The following is a 27,120-nucleotide window of genomic DNA, read 5'->3' as shown; positions in this document are numbered from 1 at the left end:
TAAATGGAATTTAATAAGAGAAATAGAACCATATGACTTATGTTTTAAAAGGTTTCATTGACTCCTCTGTTGATAACAATTTATAGGGAAACATGGGTGAGAATAAGGAGACTATTATGGACTTTTCATCCAGTGAAAGCTTGGGTTAGGGTGATGGCAGTGCAGAGGGGTAAATAATGGTGAAGTTCTGGATCTATTTTGAAGGGAGAGTCAACAGAGTGTCATAAGAGACTGGGGTGTGAGGTAAGGACAGGAATCCCAGCTATTGGCCCGAGTGATTGGAAAGACAGCATTACTAATAACAGATGGGAAAACTGCCAGTGAAGCAAGTTGGGTAGAGCTAGGGCCAGAAGTTCAGTTTGGGACCTACCAGGTTTGACAGACAGGAGATTTCACTCTGAAATGGACCTAGGCCTCACATGAAGTCAAATATCTCTTTTCTAAATTAATTTAAAAAATCAGTTGTTGAATTCTTTGCTTGGGAGATAGTATCTATTCTTAATCAGTTTATTTACATCAGTTATTATTATTACAAGATTTTACAATAGAGAGAAAATGGTCACATTTTTCTTATCCTAAGTATTTCCCCAAAGATTAAAAATTAAAGAATAATGTGTACATATCACACGAAAAAGAAACCCCACAAATTTCAAGATGACTTTATAAGTGTTGAGATCTAACCATATACCATGTATTTTAAAGGAATCATTCATTTTCTAAATGTGGTACCCTACATTTCAAACATATTGTTCTTAGAGTATTTGATTATCATAATAAATCTCCAACTAGCTTAAAGTCAGAAAATAAATGGTAAAGTTACTTAAGAGTTTCCTGCTTTCAAAATTATTCTGAGTATTTAAAAAGTGTTAGAACTTTAGTAATGACCATCACTTTTGGCCTCATGAAGATGAGAAAATAATCATTTCCTAAAAGACCAAGACACCTTCTTTTTTACTGGTGCTGTAGAAAGCCCCCAGAAGATGTTTTTGCTGATCAAGTAACATGAATTAATACCGTGATCTAATCTTAAGGGAATAATTCTCAGCAGATGTGGAAGACAGAGACCAGACTCCTGTCTGCATTTCATTTAAAAGCTATTCTTTCCAGGTAGGATTTCCTACCCCTTAGCTCAAAATACCATTTTTTAAAGTTAAATGATGAATTTGTACATTAGCACTTACAGAGATTAATTCAAAGGAGTATCATTACATCCTTCCTCCCTTTTTTTCTAAGAATTGGTTGCTTTTTGAATTGGACTTATGAATAACTGGGGTCGGTGATGGGAGGAGGGTGGAAGACAAGCAGGGGGAAAATAAATGTAAGGCAAGTCGTTTTGGAAGATTTCATCAACAGAGAATCTATAGCTACAAACTAGTCATAAAAACATAGAGTGTAGATATTGCTAGAACTCAGAACTTGACCAAATTATTATGTAATCTCATAAAGTAGAAATATGCATGAAGACAGTAATCCTGGTAAAGGGTTAAGGTCTTTGTATGAGATCTTTAGTGCTGATGCCAAGAGTTACTACAGAAAGCTTGTCATGGTTTGGCTGTGAGTCGTTCTCAAAGCTCCTGTGTTAATGCAGGAATATTTGGAGATGAAATGATTGGATTGTAAGGGTTGTAATATAATCAGTCCATCCTAGTTTGAATGAACTAACTGGGTGGTAACTATAGGCAGGGGCAGCATGGCTGGAAGAAGGTGGGTTTCTGCCCTGGAAAGGCTCCTCTTCCTTGTTGCCCCTTTCTGCCTCTCTCTCTTCTTCCTGGCTGCCGTGAATGGAGCAGCACTCCTCCATCATGTTTTTTCACCATGACATGCTGCCTCATTTTGGGCCCAGAGCAAGGAACAGACTCAGCTGAGCATGGACTAAACCTCTGGAACCATGAACCAAAATAACTTTCCCTCCTTTGATTTGTTCTTGCAGGGTGTTTTGGTCATAGTGATGAAAAGCTGACTAACACAAAGCTTTTAGCCAGAAGTGAAAACTAACAGGGGAAAAGAACAAGCTGTATACTGGGGCCACCTTTGATTGCTTGAGATCAGCAATGGTGAGGGTACTTAATACCAGCTGGCAAATGCTATAGACCAGGCAAAGCAGGGCTGTTCTTTCTCTTATTTTCTTTCTTCTTTCTTTCCTGTTTTTAAAGGGTGGTTTACCATACCTCTCCACAGGGATTAGTCAAACTCTTGGCACCTGTGACAAAGGTAGTCGGTCACCTATAGCTTTGGTGAGTGGGGCAGTTTGGGACTCTTTCTACAAACATTAAGACTTTTAACACCAATCCTAGTAAAACCTGGTGTTTTTACTACTTCTCTTACAATTCAAATTTCAAGTCCTTCCTAGAAAGGATTTCTTCTACAATATGGTTCCTGTCTCACTTCTCTTCATTAAAAGCTAAATGAAGAAAGGAGATAAAATACACCTGGGACAGGAAAACCTCCTGCTTTCTAGTAAGCAGAAATGGTGCCTCCTGATAAACTGTTCAGTTACTGGAAGAGTCACAACCATAGAGAAAGCAGATCTGCTCTTGTTTTGTGAATGACAGTGTTGAAGAATGTAACCCCTCTTAACTTCTCTACACCCCATACATACAAATTGCTTGTACTGATAGAACCCTCAATGGTAACTCACTTCACACCTCCGTTTTTTTTCTTGTTATCACCAAGATTAAACAACGTGTTTGGGTAATATTCTGCATTTATCTAACCTTTTTTCCATACAGGCCACACTGACACAGCACAAAAGGTTTATGTACCTCACACGTCAGATCTTATCAAGAAACTTGGTAGTGACAGTTTGATAAGGACAGCCACCATAGCTTATTAAACTTGTTCTAAAAACAACAGCAGCAAACCACTCATCTCCTCACACTTTTTAATGACCTTGTTCTATGGTGTCCCCATTTTTAGATGCAACAGATGCATTAATGACTGTGTGGCTTCAGAGGATATAGAGAGCTGAGGGCATGTGATGATGTGCCTGTTGTTATTACACCATTAAAAATTCTAGGGAGAGCAGTATTTACTTCAATTATTTATTGAGAAAGGAAAAGTCAAAGGTTAGTTTTAACTTTCACCTTACCAAAAGTTTTAATCAAAGTGAAAGAAATATCTTCTCATAGAATGAGAACAAAAATAGCCAAAAGTTGCTTTTCTTTTTGCTCTCCAGAATATTCAGCATTGTCAATGAACACTAATGTTATCAGACTTCACTGTCTCAAGGTAACATCCTCAGAGCAGGACACATAAAGGAAAAATAAACTGAAATATACAATTACAGTGAAAATTAGAGGCCAATTTTTAAACATGTTTTTGTATTTTTTGATGGTTTTGGATTTCTGTTTTATTTGGTTTACAATTAATTCATTTGGCCCAAACATGTTCCTGTGACATTTCCAAAGATTTTACTGTGCGCAGATAAAATACAATATTCAACAGATAATTTCTGTTCTTACACTTAAAAAAGAAACTACTATTGCTAACATTCAGTTAAATTCATAGTGAATTTTGTTATCATGATGAAATTCTTCTGTTAAAAGTCTAATCTTGGGCTGGGGAGATAGCTCAGCTGGTAGAGTGCTTGCCTCATAATCACAAGGCCCTGAGTTCGATCCCCAGTACTGCAAAAAAAAAAAAAAAGTCTAATCTCTGGAACTTCAGAGTAGGTTAAAGTAAGATGAGAAACATTTTACCAAACTGAGCTTTCAGTTTTGTCTATTATGTTTTTAAAACTACAAATATCGATCTCTGACTTTTGACGTGTGTGGATCTCTCTGTTCTGGGGATAATACTGCATTAGTAAAGGTGGCCATATTTGAGAAGGAATGATTGAGAAATGTATGGGGTATTTTAACACAGGCTCAGTGGTAGCACATTTTATAATAACCAGCAAAGACTGAGTTTGGAAACCAAAATTCTGCTTTGTGAATATCTGAAATGAAATTGATAATACAACCTGTATGGTGAGGGGAAGAGAGGGTACACTTCTAAATGCTGGCTTATTTTGGGGTGGCACTGAGTATGATCACCTGCATTTGAATTAGCTGCCATCACTCCAGAGTACCCCATCATATCCCTCACCTTTTCTTTGAAACTTTCTCCTTCCTGAAACAAAAAACAAAAGTTATCAATACTGGGAATCCTTCTGTCTTCTCACCTCAATTTCTAGATATAATCATAAAGAAAAAAATGATGGAATATTTTAGGCATTTCAAAATGTGTATAGAATGAGAACTAAGTACCAGTCATCTAGCTTAAGAAATAAAACTACACACTAGTGAAGCCCTCTTTGTATTTCCCCTTTTCCTTAGCAAAATCCATTATTTTCATAGTTTCGATACAAATTACATATCCATAAACAATATATATTGATGTTAGGTATCAAATTTTTACATAGCTGCTTTCCTTCTTTTTCATGTATTCTAAAGATATGCTAATATTCATAGTTTCTGATTATTGACTTTTTACCTCTATAAATAATTCCATAGTGTGGATATACCACTATCCATCATCTGGATGATGTTTCAATGAATAGCTTAGTGTCTACTAGACTCCTTGAGCAATGTGTGAAAATCTCTTTAGGGCACAGATCTATGATTAGAATATTTTGATCACTGGATATACATATCTTTAACTTCACTATACACTGCCAATCTCTTAAGAAGTGGAAAACCAGCAGTGAGTGAGCAGTGGTAGATAGTAAGGCAAATGTTTGCATTTCTAACATGTCTCCCAGTGCTGCTGCTGCTGTTGTGTTGCAACAGGTTTTGAAAACCTGTGCTCTAGAGAAAACCTATTGGATTACATTTTTTAAAAAGACTGTTTGCTGAAAGATCTGATGAGATACTATCTGAAAAGATGTGACTGAAATTAACCTGTGGTACAATCTGGCATTCAAATTTTAGAACTGACTAAATATAGACAATGTAAATACCTAATGACTGTCATCAATGACTGTTCTCAATGAATTCTACTGCCAGAATGAGACCTGGGCATGTGCCCCTGTTGTTGTTTGCTGAGAAGGGCAGAGGAGTGGGCAGGTGGCATGGTGTCAGGCTGGGGTGTTCGGTGAACTTGACTGACAGTAGGTAGTGTTAGTCTTGACTGTAACCATAAAACCTGGGTTTTGGCCTAGATGGACGTAGGAACATTCATTTGAGGGTTCCTCAAGATTTGAAATATGAAGTTACTGAGACTTACAGGCTTGGTTACTTTTAGATATTTGATGCAAAAAATTCCACTGATATTTATATTATTTTTATTATACTTTAGAGCTTTTAAGTTATATTCCAAAGTTTGTACCAGAGAGTTTTCCCTCAAATATTTTTTTTCTGCAAGAACTTATTATAAAAAAAAATCTTGAAAAGAAAGCCTTCCCATATTTCAGGGGAAAAGGGTACTAAACAAGCTTGTACAGTCTGCAGATGCTTAACGTGTAAACTGGAAGGAAACAGATTTTATTTCAGATTTAGCAATATAAAAGGTCAATTAGGAAAAAAGCATGTACCAGTAACCAAAAACATTTGCTTACATCATTCCACAATTTACCAAACAAGGTAATCATTTTCTAAAACCAGACAACAGGTTCAAAAACTTTTCACACCCCTAATTGATGTGTTGGGAACAATGGTCATTACAAGGCCATTTATTGCAGGCACCTTTCCAACATGTTCTGGCTATCATTACTCTCATTTTATCTTCTTTCTTTTTTCTCCCTCATCAGCTTTTTGCTTTCTTCCCTTCTTCTTTTATTCACTGGATTCCGAGGATCATAGATTTCAAATGTGTCAGAGTCTTGCATGCTTGCATCTTTTACTTTTCTGCTTTTATCCTCAAATTGAAGTACATGTGACATCCTAAAGGAGAGAGATGGTTCAGTGATTTCGTTATGAGAACCAAAAGTAGAAATTCTGTACTACTGTGCAATCACTAGCACAATGAGCCATAAGGGTACGGAACACCAAGACGGGGTTATTGTTTACTGATGCTTATAATACACGGAAAGCAACTTCTCAGAAGACTTAAATTTGAAAAACATGCCTAGTTTGTTCTACTGGTTTGTATTTTAGTAGTGAATGTCTCTGTCATGGTCCCCTGGGGAGAGGTTAAGAGTTCTAACCTGAAGTATTCTTCCAACCATACTCCTAGAACTCTGCTTCTTTTGAAGAGCACACTCACTAAACCAGGTTGTAGAGCAAAACGCTAGATAAAAAATCAGTTCTATTTCATTTTGTTTTGTTTTCAGTACTTCAATGGGTCAATATTAGGGGATACGTTATGAAAATATGAAAGTGATGTTCAAATGGTGTTGAGACTCCCTTTTCTGGGGAGTAGCTAGGTTAATTTTTTTTTCATAAAAAGGAAATTAAACTTACGGTATAACTCCCGGGACTTACTGTCTCCTCTTACCATTGATTGTAACAAATCTAACCATCCTGATTTCCTACTTTAGCAAATGCTTAATGGTCTTAAGGTATCAACATGTACTTGAATCCTAAGTGGTCATAAGCTGGCTATCCTTAGCAGCAGGGAACTATGTATGTTACTAGATATGCCCCCATTAGGAGGTGTCAGGGATAAACAGGGAAGTCAAAAGACCAGACTTCAGAGAAGTTGAATGAATTTGGAAAGAGAAAAGTTCAGTCTTTATATAAGCAAAACAAAACTGTTAAGGATTTTCCTACTAGTTAAACAAAACCATTCTTGTAGGTGCATCCTACATACACTTCTCTTCATCCCAGCAGATAGAACTAAGCTGTGTATAAGATTAATTCTATATACACCCATTGTAACTCTCAGGTGAAACCCAAATATGATGTTTATTTCTTTTGCCTTACAAGCAGAGATTTGGGCAGTAGATGCTAGCAGAGATTCTCTACTCCCCCTCCTTACAGTAGCACAAAAGATGAGTGGCATTTATTTGTGTGTCAGACTCCTATGGATATACCCAGATTTTGAAGAAGCCTAACAAAGATATTGTGAGGGAAATAAAGTGTTACAATACTAGTGATGCTACCATTTCTACGGGCTCAGGAGCTGCTGAAGGGCTGATAACTGGAAGCTTCTGTGCCATTCCGCACCTTCTATTCCACTTGAGGAAGCTTATCAGAATGAAATGAGTACGAGTGGTATGTGGATGACCTAGAATCTACTTTACCAAATGAGGTAAATCACATTTACACTTTTTACACTTGATAGTAATATTATTTGCATCAAATTTCATTACTGATCTCAATACATGAACATATATGTCACACATGAGTGCTGCTGACTTTTTATACTTCTGTTGCTTTAGTAAATACCCTTACTTAGAAAATGCATCTTAACAACCATTGTATACTTAGATGAATTCCACAGGGTCCAATATTCCAATGCTTTCAATTTCCTACAGTGTTTCAGTATTAGCTTCTGAGAGTAAAAATATCTCCAATTTCTAGAAAAAGATGGACTGTTCTATTGCTATGGTAATGAATAACCATTAGAAACAGTTGGAAACAGTTAAATTGAATTCAACCAATTAATAATGACTCGTCTAGGTCTAAATGATCAGTGACAACTCACTTCAGTAAATACACCTCTGAAAGCCAAGTAATCAGCCAGTCTTGTGCCAATCAGTGGCAGACTCACTCCAGTGAAGTGCTTCTGAAGGCCAGCCAATCAGTAACAGTCACTTGTAAATAGCTGCTTCTGAGTTTATGTCAACTCCTAGACAGTTCCTGACTTCAAAAGCACAATAAAAAATTTGCAACCTACTTTGCACAGAAAGAATGTGCCTAAAAGCATGGGAGGTTGAGGCAGGGGGACTGCAAGTTAGTGAGACCCTATCTCAAAAAGAAAGAAAGAAAGAAAAGAATCGGGGATGTAGCTTAGTGGTTGAGTGCTTGTCTAGCATGTGAGGCCCTGGGTTAGATTCCCAGTACTGAGTTAAAAAGAAAAAGAATCTATAACTCTTTATTACTGAAATAATACATTTAGCATTTTGTTTCAGATAATGAGAGATGGTCTTTTCTACAACACTTCTTACAATCTATACTGCATTCCCCACAAATACAAAGTGTATCACCAATGGGAAGCAAGTTTAGAAGAGTGCCAAGACTGTGAAGGTCCTTTACCACACAGATTCCTATGTTGCATTTCAGTAAGTTCTTAGTAGCTTTCCAAGTTCTTAGAGGTTCTGTTGGTATCCTAGCCAACATTGGGAAGTTGCTGGAATCACATGGCCTTTAAAATTGTTTTATTCAATACTGGTATTAAAAAACCCTACTATCCTAGTTAACTTATTAATACCTTTCCACGTATAGATCTTCTGTTTTAATAAGGATCCCATTCCCTGCACCAAAATACAGATTTATCTGTAATACTCATTTCTAGCAGAAACTGTCCATGCTTCAAAAAGTCTTTACCAGACTTTGTCAATTGAAAACATAAAAAGGAACCTTCCTCCTTTCTATGCCATAAGAGTATCTGCAGCTATTGGATTTAGTTGGCTCTGGTATGAGAAATGAAATTAAGACATGAACAACAGCCTAAAGCCTACAAGAAGAAAAAGATTTTCTTACAAATTTGAAAAAACAGAAAGTTGTAAATTAAGGAGCTGTTTCAACTGTTTGTTCATACACCACTGCACTAAACAAATCCAACATTTTGATTAATAACAAACCTAATCCCAATGGAAAGAAGGGGATATCAGTTTACAAACTACTTCGGATTAATATCATAATACTTAGCATGGATGGTTACTCAGCAATAATATTTAATATTTAATATGAATAAAAGCATAATCAAAATGCTTCACCCAGTTATCTTTCAACATGCTTCGGTCACTTCATTTTAAAAAGGAAAACAAAACAGTTACTATGATTTTCAGCACAGAAACTCCTGACCTACATGCCTCCATAAATCATTGATTGAAGCAACTGAAAGCGTGCCCACACTTCACGGTCTCCTTTGAGGATTTGCATGCAGACTGAGAACACAGACTTAATTCGAGTACAGGCGGGTCTGGTAGTTTACAATCTTGTATGTCCCAATAACTCAGTACTGTCCACTCTGTGGTGGTCATAGAATTGATCCAATAAGGGCAATGAATTCTTTGGAATTAATGACACACTAATCATTTACACATGAACATTTTAGAATGTGTTCACTTGGAGGCGAAGACAAAAATTTAGTTCTGATTAATAAATATTTTAACATAGGCTCAGATTCTTAAATAGAATCAGACTACAGTGTGTTTCACAAATAGGGAAGCTTGCTACTTACTTACGGGTTGTCAGTTGTTTTGCTTTTTGGTATGGGACTGCAATATTATAAACAAAAGTAAACAAATGATTTTCACTAATCTTAATATCCAGTTTTAAAACTCCTCAATTGTGAAATAGATTAATGTATGATTATAATTAACATCAATGGAGAATGCAAGAAGGGACCTATGATCGCCCACCGCCCGCGGGGATGATCACAACGCCTACGCTCTTCTTCATCACAGGAACCAAAAGCCCTTTATTCCACAAGTCTCAGACTTATATTGAGAACATCAGCCTATCAGAGAGTAGACTACCAGGAAAGTCAGCCTATCAAGGAACAGTCTCCAGGCAGATACCAGGATCACCTCGTGTACAACAGCCAACCAGGGTTACTTCCTAAAACTTGTTTATGAGTGCAGCTATGTCTGGCAAGCTGCCAGGCGCCATCTTAGAGATCAGGCCAGGGTGCGGCTCTGGGGCCCTCAGAGCCCGCCCCTGACAGGACCTGATTCTCAGACACCCCAGTATAGAATTCTGGTATAGAATTCCAATTCATTCAATTGACACACATTTAAATTATTTATGCTGATATAATGTAACAGCTCTCTTGTTCATAGGGAATTCTATATATCATTCCTTCCCATTTCCAAGTCAGCCTAATTTAGGAACTTTTTTCCCCTTTTGAAAGAAACACTAATATTTATGATCTTTATTTTAGAGTACTGCAGGTGTACTGTCTGCATCTGTACTATTGCTCTCTTCCCCAATTCTTCCAAAAGCTTTAATAATCTTTTTTATAAGTTTCTTTTATAGCATTTCTTTCATCAGGAATAACTGGCTATTGTATTAGACTGAAATACTTCAGTTTGACCCTTAAAACTTTCTAATAACTGGTTATTTCCTATCTCACCAAATTATTTTGTTTCTTTTCATCAACTCTCATCATTTTGTAACTGCCTGTTTACTGAATTGTAAACAGACTATCAGTCGCCTGAGATGGTTTGAACCTTGTTCATAGATATATTCCCATAGATGGTGATCTGTGATGGGAATGAAGCCTTCAGATTCCTTGTGCTGGCCAAGATTGCTGACTGGTACTAGAACTTGACCTCATTTTGTGTGTGGGGTGGTCTTTTATTAATGATAAGGTCCCTAAACCATTGACTAGACTGTGTAGAAAGACTCAAGTCTACATTTTCATGACCTCTCACACTCAGCACATACTAATAGTTGCTTTTGCACTGCATTTATATCAGATTGCAAGTTTTTATTTTTTTGATAGACTGCAGTATGAGAGTACCTCATGTTCTTTTCCATCTCCTATGGAACTTAATGTAGAACTGGAGAGAGGATTTATTGCTTTTTTTTTTTTTTTTTTGGCAGTGCTGGGGATTGAACCCAGGGCCTTGTGCTTGGCAAGGCAGGTGGATTTATTGTTTTTTAAAGCAATCTTCCTTCCTTGGGTCCAGTGATTGAACCCAAGGTGAGCCACAACCCCAGCACTTTTTATATTTTTAATTTTGAGACAGATTCTCATTATGTTGCTTAGGGCCTTGCTAAGTTGCTGAGGTTGGTCTTGAGCTTGGGATCCTCCCACCTCAGTGTCCCAAATTAATGGGATTACAGGCATGCACCACTGTGCCAGACTAAAACAATGTTTCTTTTTAAGTTGTCAATGGACCTTTTATTTATTTACTTATATGCAGTGCTGAGAATTGAACCCAGTACCTCATATATGCTAGGCAAACGCTCTATCACTGTGCTACAACCCCAGTCCTACGGCATTGGTTCTTAAAGTGTAGTTTTAACATGTAGACTGCATTTTAAAATCACCTGGGTGATTAAAACCATGAAGGCCAAGTTTCTGTTCACCATCTGAGGTCTTTCTATAGGCAAATTCTAGATACTGGTGACACAAAGATGAGTAAGACCCAGGTCCTGTTCTCCTGAAGTGAATTTTCTACTAGTGAGAACACAATAACAAATAACTTGGCAGATACACATTTTGGAATTGCCTACAAAGTATAAAACAATAATCAGAGCATCCACTGACAGTGGTCTACCAAAAGCTTTCTCCCATGTTGTCTGGTAGCATCCACAACAAACTGAATGATGGAGTAGAAAGAAAAGAATTATCACCCCTCCCTCCCTGCCTCCTTCCTTCTCTTTCTCCCCCTCCCTCCACCTCTCTTTCCCTTCCCTTTTTGTGGTGATGGGGAATCAAACTCAGTGTGTCATGTATGCTAGTAAGCAGTTTCTCACTGAGCTACACCCCCAGTCCATTTCATAGGCAATCTCCAAGATTGAGCGTTGAGAAACTTGGAGCTGGCACATTGTTGACTAGGTACTTTCTTGAACACCTTCAGAGGTAGTAAACTTTCTATGAAGATGGATTTCATTTCAGGAGTAAGTCAAAAGTTAATTCAGTGCTAGATCCAGAAAAGAAGATAAAAAATCAAGATTGGGTAGTGCTTATTCTGTACTACAAAATTTTCAAAATGCAGTACATGATCACTTGAGTGGCTCCCAGGCTAGCCTTTAAAGCAATTCCAACTTCCAAAATCTCTTGAGACATGTGGGTTCATCTTTGGGAAAAACCTTACTTAGAAACAAAAACACTAATTTCCATTATAAATTTTTATTCCATTATTGCCTCAACTCACTGCTTTCTGGAATCTCATTCCTAGTTTCTCCTTGTTCTTCCTAAAGTGACGATGCCACACAAGATTCCATTCAGCTGGAGGTCCAAGATGGGCAGAACCAAGGGCCATGGCCTGTGCTGTGAGGGTGGTGTCTGGCAGTCTCCTCTCAGGCATCAAATTACTAAAGATTGCCTGTGGTCTACGACAATATCCAGGTCTTTTCTGTTATATGTACTTTTCAGAAATACAGCAAATCAAATCATACCCCACTATCCTGGTTTAAATCCTTTGGTGGCTCTCCACTGTCTACATAAGGAAACTTAAATTTCTTTTGTGGCTTCTATAATCTGGCTTTTGCTCCCTTTACTATCACCTTTCCCCATCACATCTTAATTTCCAGATATTCAAATTACTTGCACTCTCCGGCCTCCTTGCTGCTTCTCTACACACCATAAACTCCTCCTCTCCCTCCCCCTGAAGCAGCATCCTCATCCTCTTCTGGTCTGGCCTGCTCTTTCTCTGCCAGTATGAAGGTTCTCTTCTGGGATCCCAGATCCCTGAACTTCACTCTGGTCTAGTCTTGCTCACACTGTCACCCTCAGTGGGCCACAGGTGTGAGTAAGAATGGTGGCTCTGTCTTACTGGATTTCTGTACCCGGCACTATTCAGTAATGCTTGGAAGAAGAAGGTTCTCAATAAATGCTTGCGAATAAGTGAGTCACCTCTAAAATCTTTGGCTAGACTTCTGATTTTGTTCACGTTTCTCCTTGATAGTATCTAGAGGTAATTCCAAATTATTTAGTAATTATGTTTATAAACCTCTGCTTTTCCAGCCAAGTAACTCACCTTTAAAATTCCATAATAACAGAGAATAGAACAGTACTCAAAAACACCACAGGGTATTTCCACCAACACTAAACTTGTGCTGTGCAAACCCAGCACTTATCTTTCTCAAACAGGCCAGTTAAACTGCTTAAAGATTAACATTTGCCTTTGGTCTGCTTAGCTTTGAGGTGGGGGAAAATGCACACATTGTCCTCAGACAGCGTTCCTCTATGTGGGTTGAAAGACCTTGCTGCTCTCTGTGAACGGCATACACATAATTTGTCATACACATAATTTGTGTACTGTGTTGACAGCTTTTCATTTCTCTATTAAGTTAAAATTCTTAAGAAACCCAACTAAACAGCTCCTGGTTATTACTTAAGTTTGTCATTCTGTGGGACTATGGATCACAAACTTAAATGATCTGGTTTAAGTTTTTTAAGGGGAGGCTTGAAAGGAGGCTTGTACTTGAAAAGCAAAAACAGTGTTTTTTGCTTTTAAATAAAAATTTCAGCAAGACAAAACAATTTTTATGTATTGCTCTTGTTTAATTCTTTGAAAAGACCACACTGGTCTGTATCAGAGATGGGTAGCACATTTTTTGTCTGTCACTTCTCTGGAACACTTCTGGCCTATTGGTGAATGTTCTTGGTCCTTTCAAGCCCCAGTTTAATCCCCATTGCCTCCTAAGAATCTTTTCTAACTACCCTGGGTCTCAGGACCTGCTCCTACCTTTGAATTTCTATGGAAAACTTTGTGGATTGAAGTCAGAAGAACTGAGTTTGGAGTTACAATTTTGACTATAGGAAAGTCACACCGCTTCTCAGACCTTTTTCCCCCATCTGTGAAAAGGGGATGGTAAGGTGCTCCCCATTTACCTCGTGTGGTTAGTATGAGGAACAAACATTATGCCTTTGAAAGGCCTTTGCAAATGGCAAAGAGTGGTCCATATGTTTATTATCACTTATATTGTAGTTTGTGTGTGTCTTACTCAGGTTGGGCTGCCATAAACAAAATACCATGGACTGGGTAACTTAGATAATAGGAATTTATTTTCTCACAGTGCTGAATACAGAAGTACAAGATAAAGCAAGGTGAGTATCTGATGAGGGTTCTCTCTTGGGTTGTAGATGGCTACAGTTTTTGCTGTGTCCTCACATGGACTTTCCTCAGTATATGAGTGGAGAGACAAAGGGAGGCTTTGGTCCCTTCTTCTTCTTATGAAGACACTAATCTCATTTTGGGTTTTCACCCTCATGACCTTATCTAAATCTAACCAGTTCCCAAAGTCCCCACCTCCGAATACTATCATACTGAAGACAGCTTCAACATATGAATGTTTTTTGGGGAGGGGGACACACTTCAGTCCATAATGGTACATATATGTGTTATGTATTTATCATTTTTTATAGTTTGGTACTCTATAAGACTGCATATCCCTTTCAAAGTGTTTTTGTGTGTATCATCATACATACATAAATTATTTGATCCCAACTAACCTTGGTGGCTTATATGCATATTTCTAAATATATTCTGCCTATACTAGACCATAAATCAAAGGGTGTGAACTATTGGAAGACTCAAAGAAATACAGAACTGAACTGTGGGGCTGGGGTTGTGGCTTGGTGGTGGAGAGCTCGCCTAGCACATGTGAGGCACTGGGTTGGTCCTTAGCAACACATATAAATAAATAAAATAAAGGTATTGTGTCTACCTAAAACTAAAAAAAAAAATTAAAAAGAATTATAGAAATGTTATTTTATTTTTATTATCTTCACACCATGAGTAATACACATTCCATGTTTTTGTTTTGCTTTTTGCCAAGTAGGTAATCTTCCTTTTTAAGAGACAAAAGGAAAAACAAAACAAAACAAGTACCTGTAATTCCATGGTTCATCAATAACTAATGAAAATATATAGGTACGTCATTTCCTTCACATTTTTCTATGTGTGTCTATGTGTGCATGCATGTACATTTACACACACACACACACACACACACACACAGAATGCATACATCTTGTTATTTGATTTTCCTATCTGACTATACTATAATTATCGTTTTAAATGGATAATTATATATAATATTATTCATTGTCTAGTACTGGATCATATAATTTACAATCAATTCCTTATTATACATTTTTTTCTCAAATCTTCACCTTTATAAATAATGCTGTGAATAATATCCATGTGACTCAATATTTGGATTTTCTTAATTGTAGGAAGCATCTCTTTTTTTTTTCCTGCCTAGCATTCTTTCTTTTGGTAACAGAGTCTTTTATTTCCTTTCTGAAACAACTCTTCTCTACTCTCTGTCCAGGTAGTTGGGGTTGGGATGGGATGATGCTTCCTATCCTTGTCCTAGGAATGAGGACACATGGGACAGGCCTTGCCTGCCTACAGAACAGGCCACAGAGATAAAAATGGAGCCAGAAAAGGGATGGTGGTGGGGGGAAGGTTCTTAACTTTGGTTGAACTCTTGGGTCCATCCATGACCAAACTTCATTCCTAAAGCTTCCCATATTACTAATTTCCCCATTTTAGAAGATATTTCTATCATCCGTAATAGAGAATCTTTACTAATACTTAGGATAAATTCCCACAATTAGAATTCTTTTTAGTCTCTTGATTAATATGGCCTAACTGCCCTCCAGAAAGGTTATACAAATTCATTCAGATTGTCCTGAATAAGGTGCTTTATTTTGCTTTGATTACCAGTGAAACTGATTTTGTTTTCATGTTTTTGGCTCTTTGTGACATGTATGTTTGTGTCCTTTGCCCATTAAAAAAATAGCACATTAATGCTTTCCTTATAGATTTGTGAGAATATCACATGAATTATGCATATAAGTTCCCCTTTTATCACATAAACTACAAATATCTTTCTTAGCATGTGATTTGTCCTTTAATTTTGTTTTAGTGAAACTTTATCTATGTGTTTCCTATCTTCTTCCCGTTAACCTTCTTTTCCTTTTTTCTTTTCTTCCACTGAACTTTATAATTTTTTAGTCATAGCAAGCAGTCTCTTCTTTTATGGGCTATCTCTAAGGTCATCCTTAAGTCTTTCCCCACATCAAGACCAGGTAAATGTCCAACTATATTTTCACCTGTCACTATCACAGTTCTTTTTTCATCTGTTAATTGTTAGCAAATTTAGAAGATATTTTAGTATGTTGAGTCAGATACAGTTCTAATATAATTACTTTCCCTAAATGGCTACCTCATTGTCTCAACTTCATAACTTTATAGTGTATTTTGGCATCTGGCTAGGAAAGATTGCTATCCCTTTACTTGTTTTTGAACAACTTTCTCAAAATTTATTTTTAATAGACTATTTTTAGAAAAGGTTTAGATTTACAAAAAATTGAGCAAATAGAACAGAGTTCTAGTTTACCTCAAAACCAGTGTCCTGTATTATTAACATCTTATATTATTATGGTACATTTATTAGACGTAATGAACCAATATAGATATGTTATTATTAAGTAAAGCACATAGTTTATTTTGATTTCCTTAGTGTTATGGACTGAATTGTATACTTGCAAAATTCATATTTGGAGTCCCAACTTCCAATGTGACTGGCCGTATTGGAGATAGGGCCTTTATGGAGGTAGTTGTTTAAATGAGGTAATAAAGGTGAACCTCTAACCTAACAGAACTTATGTCTTTATAGGAAGAGGAAGAGGTACCAGGAACACATATGCATACAGAAAAGGTCATATGAGGACACAGAGAAGGTGGCTATCTGAAAGCCTCACCAGAATTCAGCCTTGCCAGCATCTTATTCTTGGACTTCCAGCCTAAAGAACTGTGAGAAAATAAATGTCTGATGTGAAAGCCAATCAATCTGTGGTATCTTGTTATATAGCAGCCTCAGCACACTAACACACTTTGTTTTTACCTAATGTCCTTTTTCTGTTCCAGGATCTCATTTCAGGATACCTCATCACATTACTTGTCATGTCGCCTTAGGTTATTCTCAGCTGTGGCAATTTCTCAAAATTTCCTTTTTGTTTTTAAATCATCTTGGCAGTTTTGAAGAGTACTGGTATTTATTAGGATGCCTCACCACTGCAATTTAATATTTTTCTCATGAGAAGGGTTGGTTTATGGGTTATTGGAAGAAAGACCCCAGAATAAAGTGCTATTAAAGTGCATTTTCATCACATCATATCTAGACTACACAATATCAGCACAGATTATGATTGTGATGTAAACCTTAATCACCTTGCTGAGATAGTGCTTCTTGTGTTTTTCCATGGTAGCATTACTCTTTTCTCCTGTTTTCCGCATTGTACTCTTTAGAAGTTGCTGTGCACAACCTATGTCTAAGGAGTACATAGTGACTTCCCTTATTCTTTTTGGTGGTGCTGGGGATCTAACCCAAGGCTTTGCCTGGCAAATGCTCTACCACTAAGCTACACCCCCAGCCCCCTGTTAGTTTTTTTATTTAAATTTTTCTTGGCTATTTTTACTCCTCCTCTCTTTCTTTCTACTGGTATTTTTATTTGGATTATATTAGGTTTATAGAATAATTTTGAAGTAACTTGGTTTTTATAAAATACAAACTATTTTAGAAACATAGTATACCTGTTCCATAATAGGTTGCAGTTTTCTTCATTAACATAAAGGTTCTGAAAATTCTTTATTATTTCCAGATAATTTTTATTTGGCAAATTAGATTCTTTTAGGAATATTTTGATTTTAAGTGATTATTTCTGAACAATTACCAACTTTTGTATATTTATTTTGTATCTGGCTAAAATATTGAACTCTTAGAACTTTTTGTAGATAGCCTTGAATTTTTTTATATATGTAAGTAGCTTAGTTTTCTCTATTCCATTTTACAGATAAGCTCGAGAGGAGAAGCCATCGAAGGTCATAGAGTTAGCTACCAAGTGGAAGTCAGATACCTAGTTTATAGCCTAGAAAATCTGGAAGCCTAAATATACTGTTATATAGCAAATACTGATACTTTTACAGGTACTTTTGCTGCTAATGGAAAATAACTACCAAAATAGTTTTTAGAGAATGTGATAAGTATGCTAACAAACATTTGATGTTTATTATAATAGTTGTGCTAAGAAAGCACAACTAATTAAAAAATCACAAACTCTTAAGATTTATTTCAAGTGAATGAAACCAGATAAAGAATAATAACATTATTAACCCCAAATATCACAACCATTTTTCTTCTGTGATTTAAAGTTCACATTTTAGCTACTATTTAACATAAAGATAGTTTTTTTGTTTAAAAATTTTTGACATTTTCTTATGATTTCTAGAATGTTAAAAAATATCGATTATATGCTTTCACTTCTGCATTTTAACTATCAAAATTAAATTCATGGCTACAAATCTTATGAATTTTTAATTTTAGGGCTTTCTCTATCAGTAATTACAAGTAACTTAGGGATCTCTTTTCATACATGTTCAAAGCTTCTATAGAAATTAAGATAGTAGAGGATTTAAGCACCAGCATATGTGAAAAAGAAAGGTGTAAGTCTTTTTTTCAACATGGAAGAGCAGAGATAATAGTAGCTCATGTGAAGAGAGAGGGACAGGTAGACAAAACGTGAATGAGTCCAGAGGTCAATGTATATAAATAAAAGAGTCCTAAGAAAAATGAAGTCTGTGATTCTGTTCATGTCTAGCAGAGCAGGTTGTACAGGGCAGAGATGACTGAAAAACAGGAGAGGTCAAGGGAGAGAAAGGAATCAAGAAAGAAAAGTAAAGATAAAGAAAGAATTGAAAAGGCAACAGAGTTAACTTAAAAGTAGGGAAAATGCAGACAGAAATGGCAAAAGAAAAGGCAAACAAAAAAATCAGAAGATAAATTTAAAAATTGATAGTAGGAGAAAAATAGGAACAAAAAATTTAAAATACTCGAGCACACAAAAACAAGGACAAGAAAATAGAACATTTGGAAAATTAAGCAAAGAGGAAAATAGATGCAGACCTTTGGAAAAAGAAAACAAAGATGAAAACCAGTGGATTTTCTATTACACTTCACCACTAACATGGAAAAAATCTCCTTTGTTCTGAATTTTAAAGGAATGTTAATATTGCCCCCTCAGTTTGGGGTTTTGAAAAGCCAACTCTAAAAAATGTCTTTTGTTTCTCTCGGCTAAGAAAAAAATCCTTACATTGCAGAGTGTCTTTAGTAAATATTGAGTATTGTTGGACTAAATGTGAAAGATGTAATTTTCAAAATATTTCCAGAAATAGGGGAATGCAGTTTCTTGGCTTTCTTGACTATCTAACATGGTTAACACTCAGCAGGAAACAGGTGGAAAGATTTAAGAGGCTTTCCAGAATAAATCTGTCATACGTGTTCTTACACCTGCCTGGGGTTTAACCAACTGCTTAGCCAATAATATGTAATCTATGGCCAATGAAGTAATAGCACAACATACAGAGAGAAGATGAAGTTTGAAATCAAAAAGGCCTGGTAACCAGCCTGGGCACATGGCTCTGCCTGTCTCTCAGATTGTGAACAAAGCAAACTTCTCTAATGTGACAGAAACTTATTTAAGGGTAAATTATATGAAAGCACAGAATACAGAAAAGTTTTTTTTCATCCAGGAAAAAAAAAAAAAAAAAGGCAGAAAAAATAGGTGACTTCAGGGACTAGCTAGAGAGCTCAGAACTAAAACAATCACCATTCCAGGCCATCAACTTTGACAAAATTCTATTTATAAAGAACCACATTGGTTTTCTTGCAGCATTATTTATAGTACTGTATAAAATGAACACTAACAAGGCAATCTGGTCTACAATCTCATTCCTTTGCTTCATTTTATCAATACCTTAAACTGGGCTAAAAGGTAGGGATGGAATAAAAACATTTATATTATACTGAGCTTATAATTCTATGTTCTACAAAGTAATGATATTCTGCTTTATATTTAAATTATATTTACAATGTTTGTTACTTCATATGTGCTTTGCCCAATTCCCAAGCATGTTTTTTAGTATTTTTAGTCTCAAGGAAAAACCAATATTTCATTAATGGGGGCATTACTATTCACTGAAAAAATATCAAAACTCAAATTTCTTTTATCTCAGAATGTAATAATTATGATAGACACTAACAATGAACACTGTGAATAATTATGGGTTAAGAAAAGATTGTAAAAGCAGACAAACATATTATAGAAATGGTACAAATTCCAATCAGCATCTTGATAGATCTACTGACAGTGTTAATTTTTAAAAATAACAATGATCACAAAGATAAGAACAACAGAACATTTATAGAGCACTGATTGTTCCAGACACCTTACAATACCCCTTAAAATAGCATCTCATTTAATCCACAAACTGACCCACCAAAAAGGTATTATTATTATCTGAAGTTTACACTTTGAGGAACAGGGTTGGAAAGGTTACGTAATTTTCTTGAGATCACAAAGCTAGTGAATTTCTAAGCTGGGGTTCAAATTCAGGTCTGATTCCAAAACCCCTGCTCATAACCACTCTTACTGTTTATATGCCTCTGAAAACTTATGAGTAAATGTGGCAAGAGTTTCTTAAGTTAATGAAGGTTATAAATAACTTTCTGAATTTTAATTCTTCAAATAATACAGGAATATCATGAGAGATATGAAATTTCATATCTTCCAAGATTTAAAAGGAGCTAGACAATTTTTGACTAATAGTCACTTGTTTGGCCTTATTATGACAGTTTAACAACAACAACAAAACTGTTGTATTAGAAAATATGAAAAATATGCAGGCTAGCTCAGAGAAATTGTTATGTGGGTAGGAGAACCTCTGAGAACATGTATAATGCCATGAAATCATGGACATATTAAGTTTCACCAGATAAACTAGTAAGGCTTTTTTTAATAGTATTAAGTGTGATGATATTACATGTAAGCAATACAAATCACAAACAAGACAATGTCTTTGGAAATAAATAGAACCAAACTACTGAGCCATGCATGACTGGCTATTTCTGAGCTCTACCACTTCCTAACTGAGATCTTATCCATGTTACTTAATCTGTCTGTTCCTCAGGTTCCTCCCATAAAATATGGACACAGTAACAATATCTATCTTGGAGGTTTCAAAGAGATTTGCTTTGCAAATGTTCAGTAGATATTAGCTTCCTACTTTAACTTTTATTTCTACTGAAAAAACAGTACTCAATTGCAACAGTTTGCTTATTGTGGTCAAATGAATTATTTGCACAGAAAGAACAAACATTATTATTATATTTCACTTGATTATCTACACTAATACTAGAGAGGATGGATATTCCTACTTCAAATGGCAGCTAATTTAGAAAGTAACAATGTCTTTGAGAGAGCAATTTGTAGCTTGAATTTCTACATGGACACCTAGACGGTCCTGGGGATTCACATCAGATAAAAGAGAAGGAATTGAGACGGTATGTATTCCAATATTTTATCTTTTGTGATTTTGGTTAGTAGGTCAGGGAAATGGAAAAACTTCTGATCAAATTTCTCATAAAACACTTATGTACCTATACCAGCAAATGGCAATCAAACATGCTAGATTTCATTCTTTTTTATTCCTCATGCTACTTATTTTCCATATGTGATCTTTTCCATTACTTTGAAGGGTTTGTCTAAAGACTAATTATTTCCTTCTTGGCACTGAGACTGCAATTCAGGTAGTGGCCACCTGTTAAATAATGGGGCCTTTTTTATTGATTCCACGGTCTATTGTCTGAGCTTTTTCCAGGTGTGGATAACTAAAAGAAAATAAGAATGTAGCATATTATCCACTCACTTAGGCTTTGAAACTAAAAAACATAAATATAGAATAATAAAGGTCCAAGTTGCCTTACCAGATACTAAACAATATTGTACTGTTGCAATAATCAATCAGTGTGGGACATTGGCACAGGGTTAGAAAGGAAAAAAAAAAATTGGTGTAAAAAAAAGTAAAACAATGAAACTGACCCCAAAGTATACATAAGTTCTCACTCTACAATAAAGCACACATTTAATACTGGTGAGGGAAACAGGATTATTCAGTTGTGGTGGTTAGCAATTTAGAAAAAAAAAGTTATAACATTGACCTAATATGCCAAATCAATTCCAGGTGGGTTTTTGGTGTACACTGAAAAAAAAAAAATACTAGAGAAAGATTTAACTATGCAGACTTGGGATTCTGAAGGCCTTAAAAATAATAGAAGGCAGAAATCATGCGGGAAAATATTGGCAGATTTGGCAATGCAAATATTTAAAATTCCATGTTCAAAACAAAACAAAAACCTCCATAAGCATATTATAAGGCAATGACAAACTGGTAAAACTATTTTGAATAGCAACAACAAAATCTTTCACATTTAACAGCTTTTGTAAAGCAAACAAGAAATATATAAACATAATAGACCTGACAATTAACAACCACTACCACCACAATAATGATATACAAATGACCAGTTAACATACTGGAAAAAGTTCAACTTGACCAGTAAACAAAGAAATACAAGTTAATACAAGGGAGAAATAAGCAATGATTAGTAAATCTATATCTTCAATCTATACTACAGCACACACACACACACACACACACACACACACACACACAATTCCCAGGGTAAGGAGAAACCAGTAATTTCATACATTGCTGGTATAGGTATAAATAACAGAACTTACTAGAATATAATCCAGTGAAAGTGTTACCAAAGGCATACTTGGAGCTGAAAGAAATTAGAAATTGGCTGGGAAGGCATCAGCTGGAAAGGGGCTCCAGGGAACTTTTTTAGGGTGATGCAAATGTTCTATATCTTGTTTTGGTGAGCTTACAAATTTTGGCAATTGTATATAATGCACTTTTTCAAAGTGAAAAGAAAACAACTGTTTTCTCATTTGCAAATTATACCTTAATTAAAATTTTCTCCTAAAAACAGTCTACCTGACTCAGTAATTTGATTTCCTTTTAACCTAAGGAAATAATGGATTAATAAAATATTTAACTACACTTTTATTCATTCATGAAAGGTTTACAATAAAAAGTGAAATTAATTTTCTCAAAAGAGGATGACATTAAGTTATGCTATATCTGCATGAGAGAATCTTGTAGCCATCAAATGAGATGTGGCAAAAGAATACTTAATGACATGAAAAATGTTGATAATATATTAAAAAGAGGTGTGGCATAATTTCATTTCTGGAAAAAGCATCTACACATAAAAGGGAAGATAAATAAAAACAATAATGATTATCTTTGCTATACATAATTACTAGTGATTTTGTTCTTTGCTTTTTTGATGTTTTATATGCTGAAGATGTATTATAAACACAAATTGTTATTTGAAAAATTAGTATGACCAACTATTTATTTCATTTAATAACTATAAAAGAAGCTGACACATTATGTAAAATTATCTGTTAGAAGTACAAACAATTATATAGAAATAACGCATCTTCTCTCACTAAACTTCAGCTGAAATCTTACCACTTGGGATCTTTGATCCTGTTATAAGTACCCTTTAAATTTCTCTCAGACATAGTTAAAAGATCAGAACACTTGGTGATAAACTTTGTTGCCTGTGTACCAGGGTAACTCATTTTGCACTGGTTTTGTTGCTATCTATAACATCATGAAATGATTTTTTTTTTTTTTTACGAATTATGCCATCCCAAGGACTTCTGCTCCTTAAACTTTCTAATAGAAATGAATGACTCACACATGCAGAGCTTTTTTCCTATTTCACAATATGCCTGTCAGCTAAAATTAAAAAAAAAAAAAAACACATTCTACAGAGAGTCCATAATCTATGACTCTATATTCCTAACATAGAAAAGGTAATCTCACCCATTCTCCTTCTCATTTTTATGAGTGCTAAATGTATATTAGCTAAACTCTGCCAACCTCAGCAGTTTATAATCTGGATTCAGCTAAAGAACATGCCTTAAAAAAAAAACAAGGCTATATTAATCTCTTCTTATCAGCACATTATAAAATAGAACATAGAGCACTAGTAGTGAATTTAATAAATATGTCTTCATTCCGTTTAGGTTACAGATAGCAACCGATATAAATTAACATTTGTTTTTTCTTCATATGTTACTTTGAGATTATTAGATCAAGAGGACTATATAAATAACATTTTGCCAATTTAGAATGTTCAGTTGGTGCTGCTTGAGTAATGCATCAAGTCTTACCAGTACTACCCTAAGTACCATACACTCTCCCACCTCCCCCAGTATTTCCAAAGCTTTTTCTAAGAGTCAGATTCTTAGTGCTCTATGGAGTTATCTCATTCAATTCTAATAACTCTGAGGAAGGTACTGTTATCTTCACTTTATGGTGAAGAAATTGAGGCTTAGGAGTCAGGCTGCTTACTTAGTTCATTCAGCAGTCATTGTTGGAGCAGGGGTTTGAGTCCATGTAGTCACATTACTACCCACTGTATGATTATGTGATAATTCAATACGTTGGATGATGGAGTAGGTTTTGATCTCAAAACTCTCAGGGGAAAAAGAATGATTGTTTCAAAGGGAGCCTCCATGGTGGTTCATTTAAAAGAACATGCAAAGTATTCCAAAGATGAGAATGAGGGATATAGGCAATAACCTGTTACAGATGCTGGGTATTACTGTTTAGAATCAAAGGCCTCTGAAAGTCAAATTCGGTCAAGTTCCTTAACCTAGTAATTATTACTTCATGTTGGAATCACAGTTGGTCAAAGCAGGAATTCTAGCAAGTAGCATGGGCTCTGAAGTTTGACAGACAATTTGACCATTTATTACCATGAATCTGGTAATAACCAATTTCTTTCAAATCAGTTTCTCATTTATAGTATGGAATAATAATTATCTGATGAAATTGTGAAGATTAAATGAGAGAAGATAGGATAAAGGCAGTAGGGGTGCTTGAAATATAGCACAGAAAAATAAATTGGTGGGACCCCTAGTCACCTTCAATTCCTATTACCAGTGTAACAGTAAAAAACAATAAAAAGGATGCATATTTGATTTAAAATCAAGTATAAGTGATTCCTAATATCTGTTGTTTTTGTATATTTTATTATTAATGTGAATAACAGATGATTGCCTAAAAATATACTTAATGAGTCATTTCAAAAGAAATGAAGAAAATTTTCATTAAACCAACTCTTCAGAAATGCCAAAAAAAAAAAACCCCATGAAAATATATATGCCACTTGGGGCAGGGCAAATTTTGTTCATTTTAATCCTTTACTTAATTTTCACTTTTTAAAAATGTAGTAAACTGACAAGAACCAAACTTGGGTTAAACAAATGATAGTAGAGTTCAGAAACATTCTTTGGTTAAGTAAATACTTAAATAAATATGGAAGGGACATTGTAGAGTACTATCCAAAAGATCCATGGATTCCTGCCTCTGGTGTGTTAGTACCACTACATTCTATAATCTTTGAACTTCAAGTTTCCTCAGGAAACAAGAGGACAATAGTATCAAGTTATATGTGAAAGATGAAACCACGTCAGGAGAGTTAAGGATTCTATGTGAATGTAGAGTTTCTTGTTAATGACTATGAAAGGACTTCATAATTTCCTCCCAATATCTGTTCTAAGCAGAAACCTTCCTCACAATGCTATCTCATTTAAGATTTTAGACTATTAATAATGTTGATGAACTGTATAGAGGAAAAAGAGGGGTGAGAGGGGTGGGGGGAAGGGAAAAAATAACAGAATAAATCAAACAACATTACCCTATGTAAATTTATGATTACACAAATGGTATGCCTTGACTCCATGTACAAACAGAGAAACAACCTGAATCCTATTTGTTTACAATAAAAAGAAATAATAATGTAGATGAGTGTCATGTCTAGCTTTATTTCACATTCCATACCTCCACATTATTTACATTAATAGCATTCAAATAAGGATAGTTTTCAAAATATGCAAACTCAAATAATTTAACCTATTTGAATAAAAAATATTGGACTACAATATTAATGCCATGGAAAGATTTTAGTTTCGTTAGATTAAAAGTTTCATATAAAACTTGAGGACTTATAATTACTTATAATTACTTGCCATAAGTCCTACATATTTTAAAGTACTTTTTAAGAAAAAAAAAGGACATATTATTTAGAGGTCTTAATCGATAAACAGAGGTAAGGTCTTTATGATAGCAGTAGTTTAATGAATACAAAAAGCTCAGATCTGGGGCTGGGGTTGTGGCTCAGTGATAGAGCACTTGCCTAGCATGTGTGAGGCATTGGGTTCAATCCTTAGCACCCCATAAAATAAATAAGCAAGCAAATAAATAAAGGTATCATGTCCATCTACAACTAATTTTTTTTTAAAGACTCAGATGTGAATGAAAGACAAGAGTAAAATTTACCTTTGGGCTAGAAATTAGAGAGAAATTCTGAGATAAGGATAGCATCTAAACACAAATTCTAGACCTCCAAGAAAGGATACATAAAGCATAATTACAGTAACTACTGAAAAGATTACTCGCCATAAGTTGATGAATGAGCATGTGATTTGCCAATCATTTAGCTGAAATTCTAATGCTAAGGGGTTCTCTAGTCTTGGTAAGAAGAACAAGGGGGGGTGCTTTGTAACTAGTGAATAAAAGATAACTTCTTTAGAGATTATTAACAAGCCTTTATAAAAAAATACAATCTCTTTTTGACTCCATGAACTACAAGTATTGCTTTGTTCAAATTAACTGAGCCAAATACATTTTATTAATTTGATTTAAGGCGTTAGATATCATCCTATGAGCCAGCTCTCAGCTGGGCCCTCTGAACCCCTCCACAGCCCACAGAAATACAAATCCCTTCAGAGATTTCTGCTAATTGTCAGTATGTCTTAAGATCTTCAGGCTTCCTTTGCCTCTTGTACTGTAGGTTTTTATGGCCTACACTGTGTCAAAAGAATTTGTTTCACAACTTTCCTGAATTTCAAGTAAATACCATTCACATAAACATAATTTCACTGAAGGTCTTTAAGAGGTCCTGGTAGATCACATAAGGCATGGCACCTTTCGACACTGACCAGCTCCCTGTAGTCTCTTGAGCACAGCAGTTTGGTGATTATCTTTTGTGATCTGAGGATGCTCCTAAGGTACTGCTTTTCAACATGTGAGGTTGATATTCTTCCCAAGAAATACATTATTCTTAGTAAGATCAATTTAGAGCCAACTATTAAGATAAATTTTTTTTTTTTGCAGTGCTGGAGATCGAACCCAGGGCCTTGTGCTTACAAGGCAAGCACTCTACCAACTGAGCTATCTCCCCAGCCCAAGATAAATTTTTTAAAAAGAAAACATATTATTCATCCTAAGAATCCAGTACCATCTGAATTTTCTAATGACAACAAGGTAAACAACTTTGAGGCCCCAAGAGGGTGGGATAAAATTGTTGCTTTTTTCACTCTGAATTTCCTACGACAGCTTAGCTAAGGATGTGGGTT

The 27,120-nt window shown here is 35.4% G+C and overlaps 1 protein-coding gene across 1 annotated transcript in view; it reads right to left on the bottom strand.

Moving 5' to 3' along the window:
* Window positions 1–458: 458 nt before the first annotated feature.
* Window positions 459–27,120, bottom strand: part of Cwc27 (CWC27 spliceosome associated cyclophilin) — a 244,990-nt gene continuing 218,328 nt past the window's right edge. The window contains exon 14 of the mRNA XM_047556515.1: window positions 459–5,861. Coding sequence (XP_047412471.1) covers window positions 5,699–5,861 — 163 coding nt within the window. The 3' untranslated portion in view covers window positions 459–5,698. The remainder of the gene's footprint in view (window positions 5,862–27,120) is intronic.

The sequence above is a fragment of the Sciurus carolinensis genome, chromosome 6 (assembly GCF_902686445.1).
Source record: "Sciurus carolinensis chromosome 6, mSciCar1.2, whole genome shotgun sequence".
In the NCBI taxonomy this organism is placed as follows: Eukaryota; Metazoa; Chordata; class Mammalia; order Rodentia; family Sciuridae; genus Sciurus; species Sciurus carolinensis.
The sequence above is the reverse complement of the archived record's forward strand: the minus strand, read 5'-3'. Positions and strand labels throughout refer to the sequence as shown.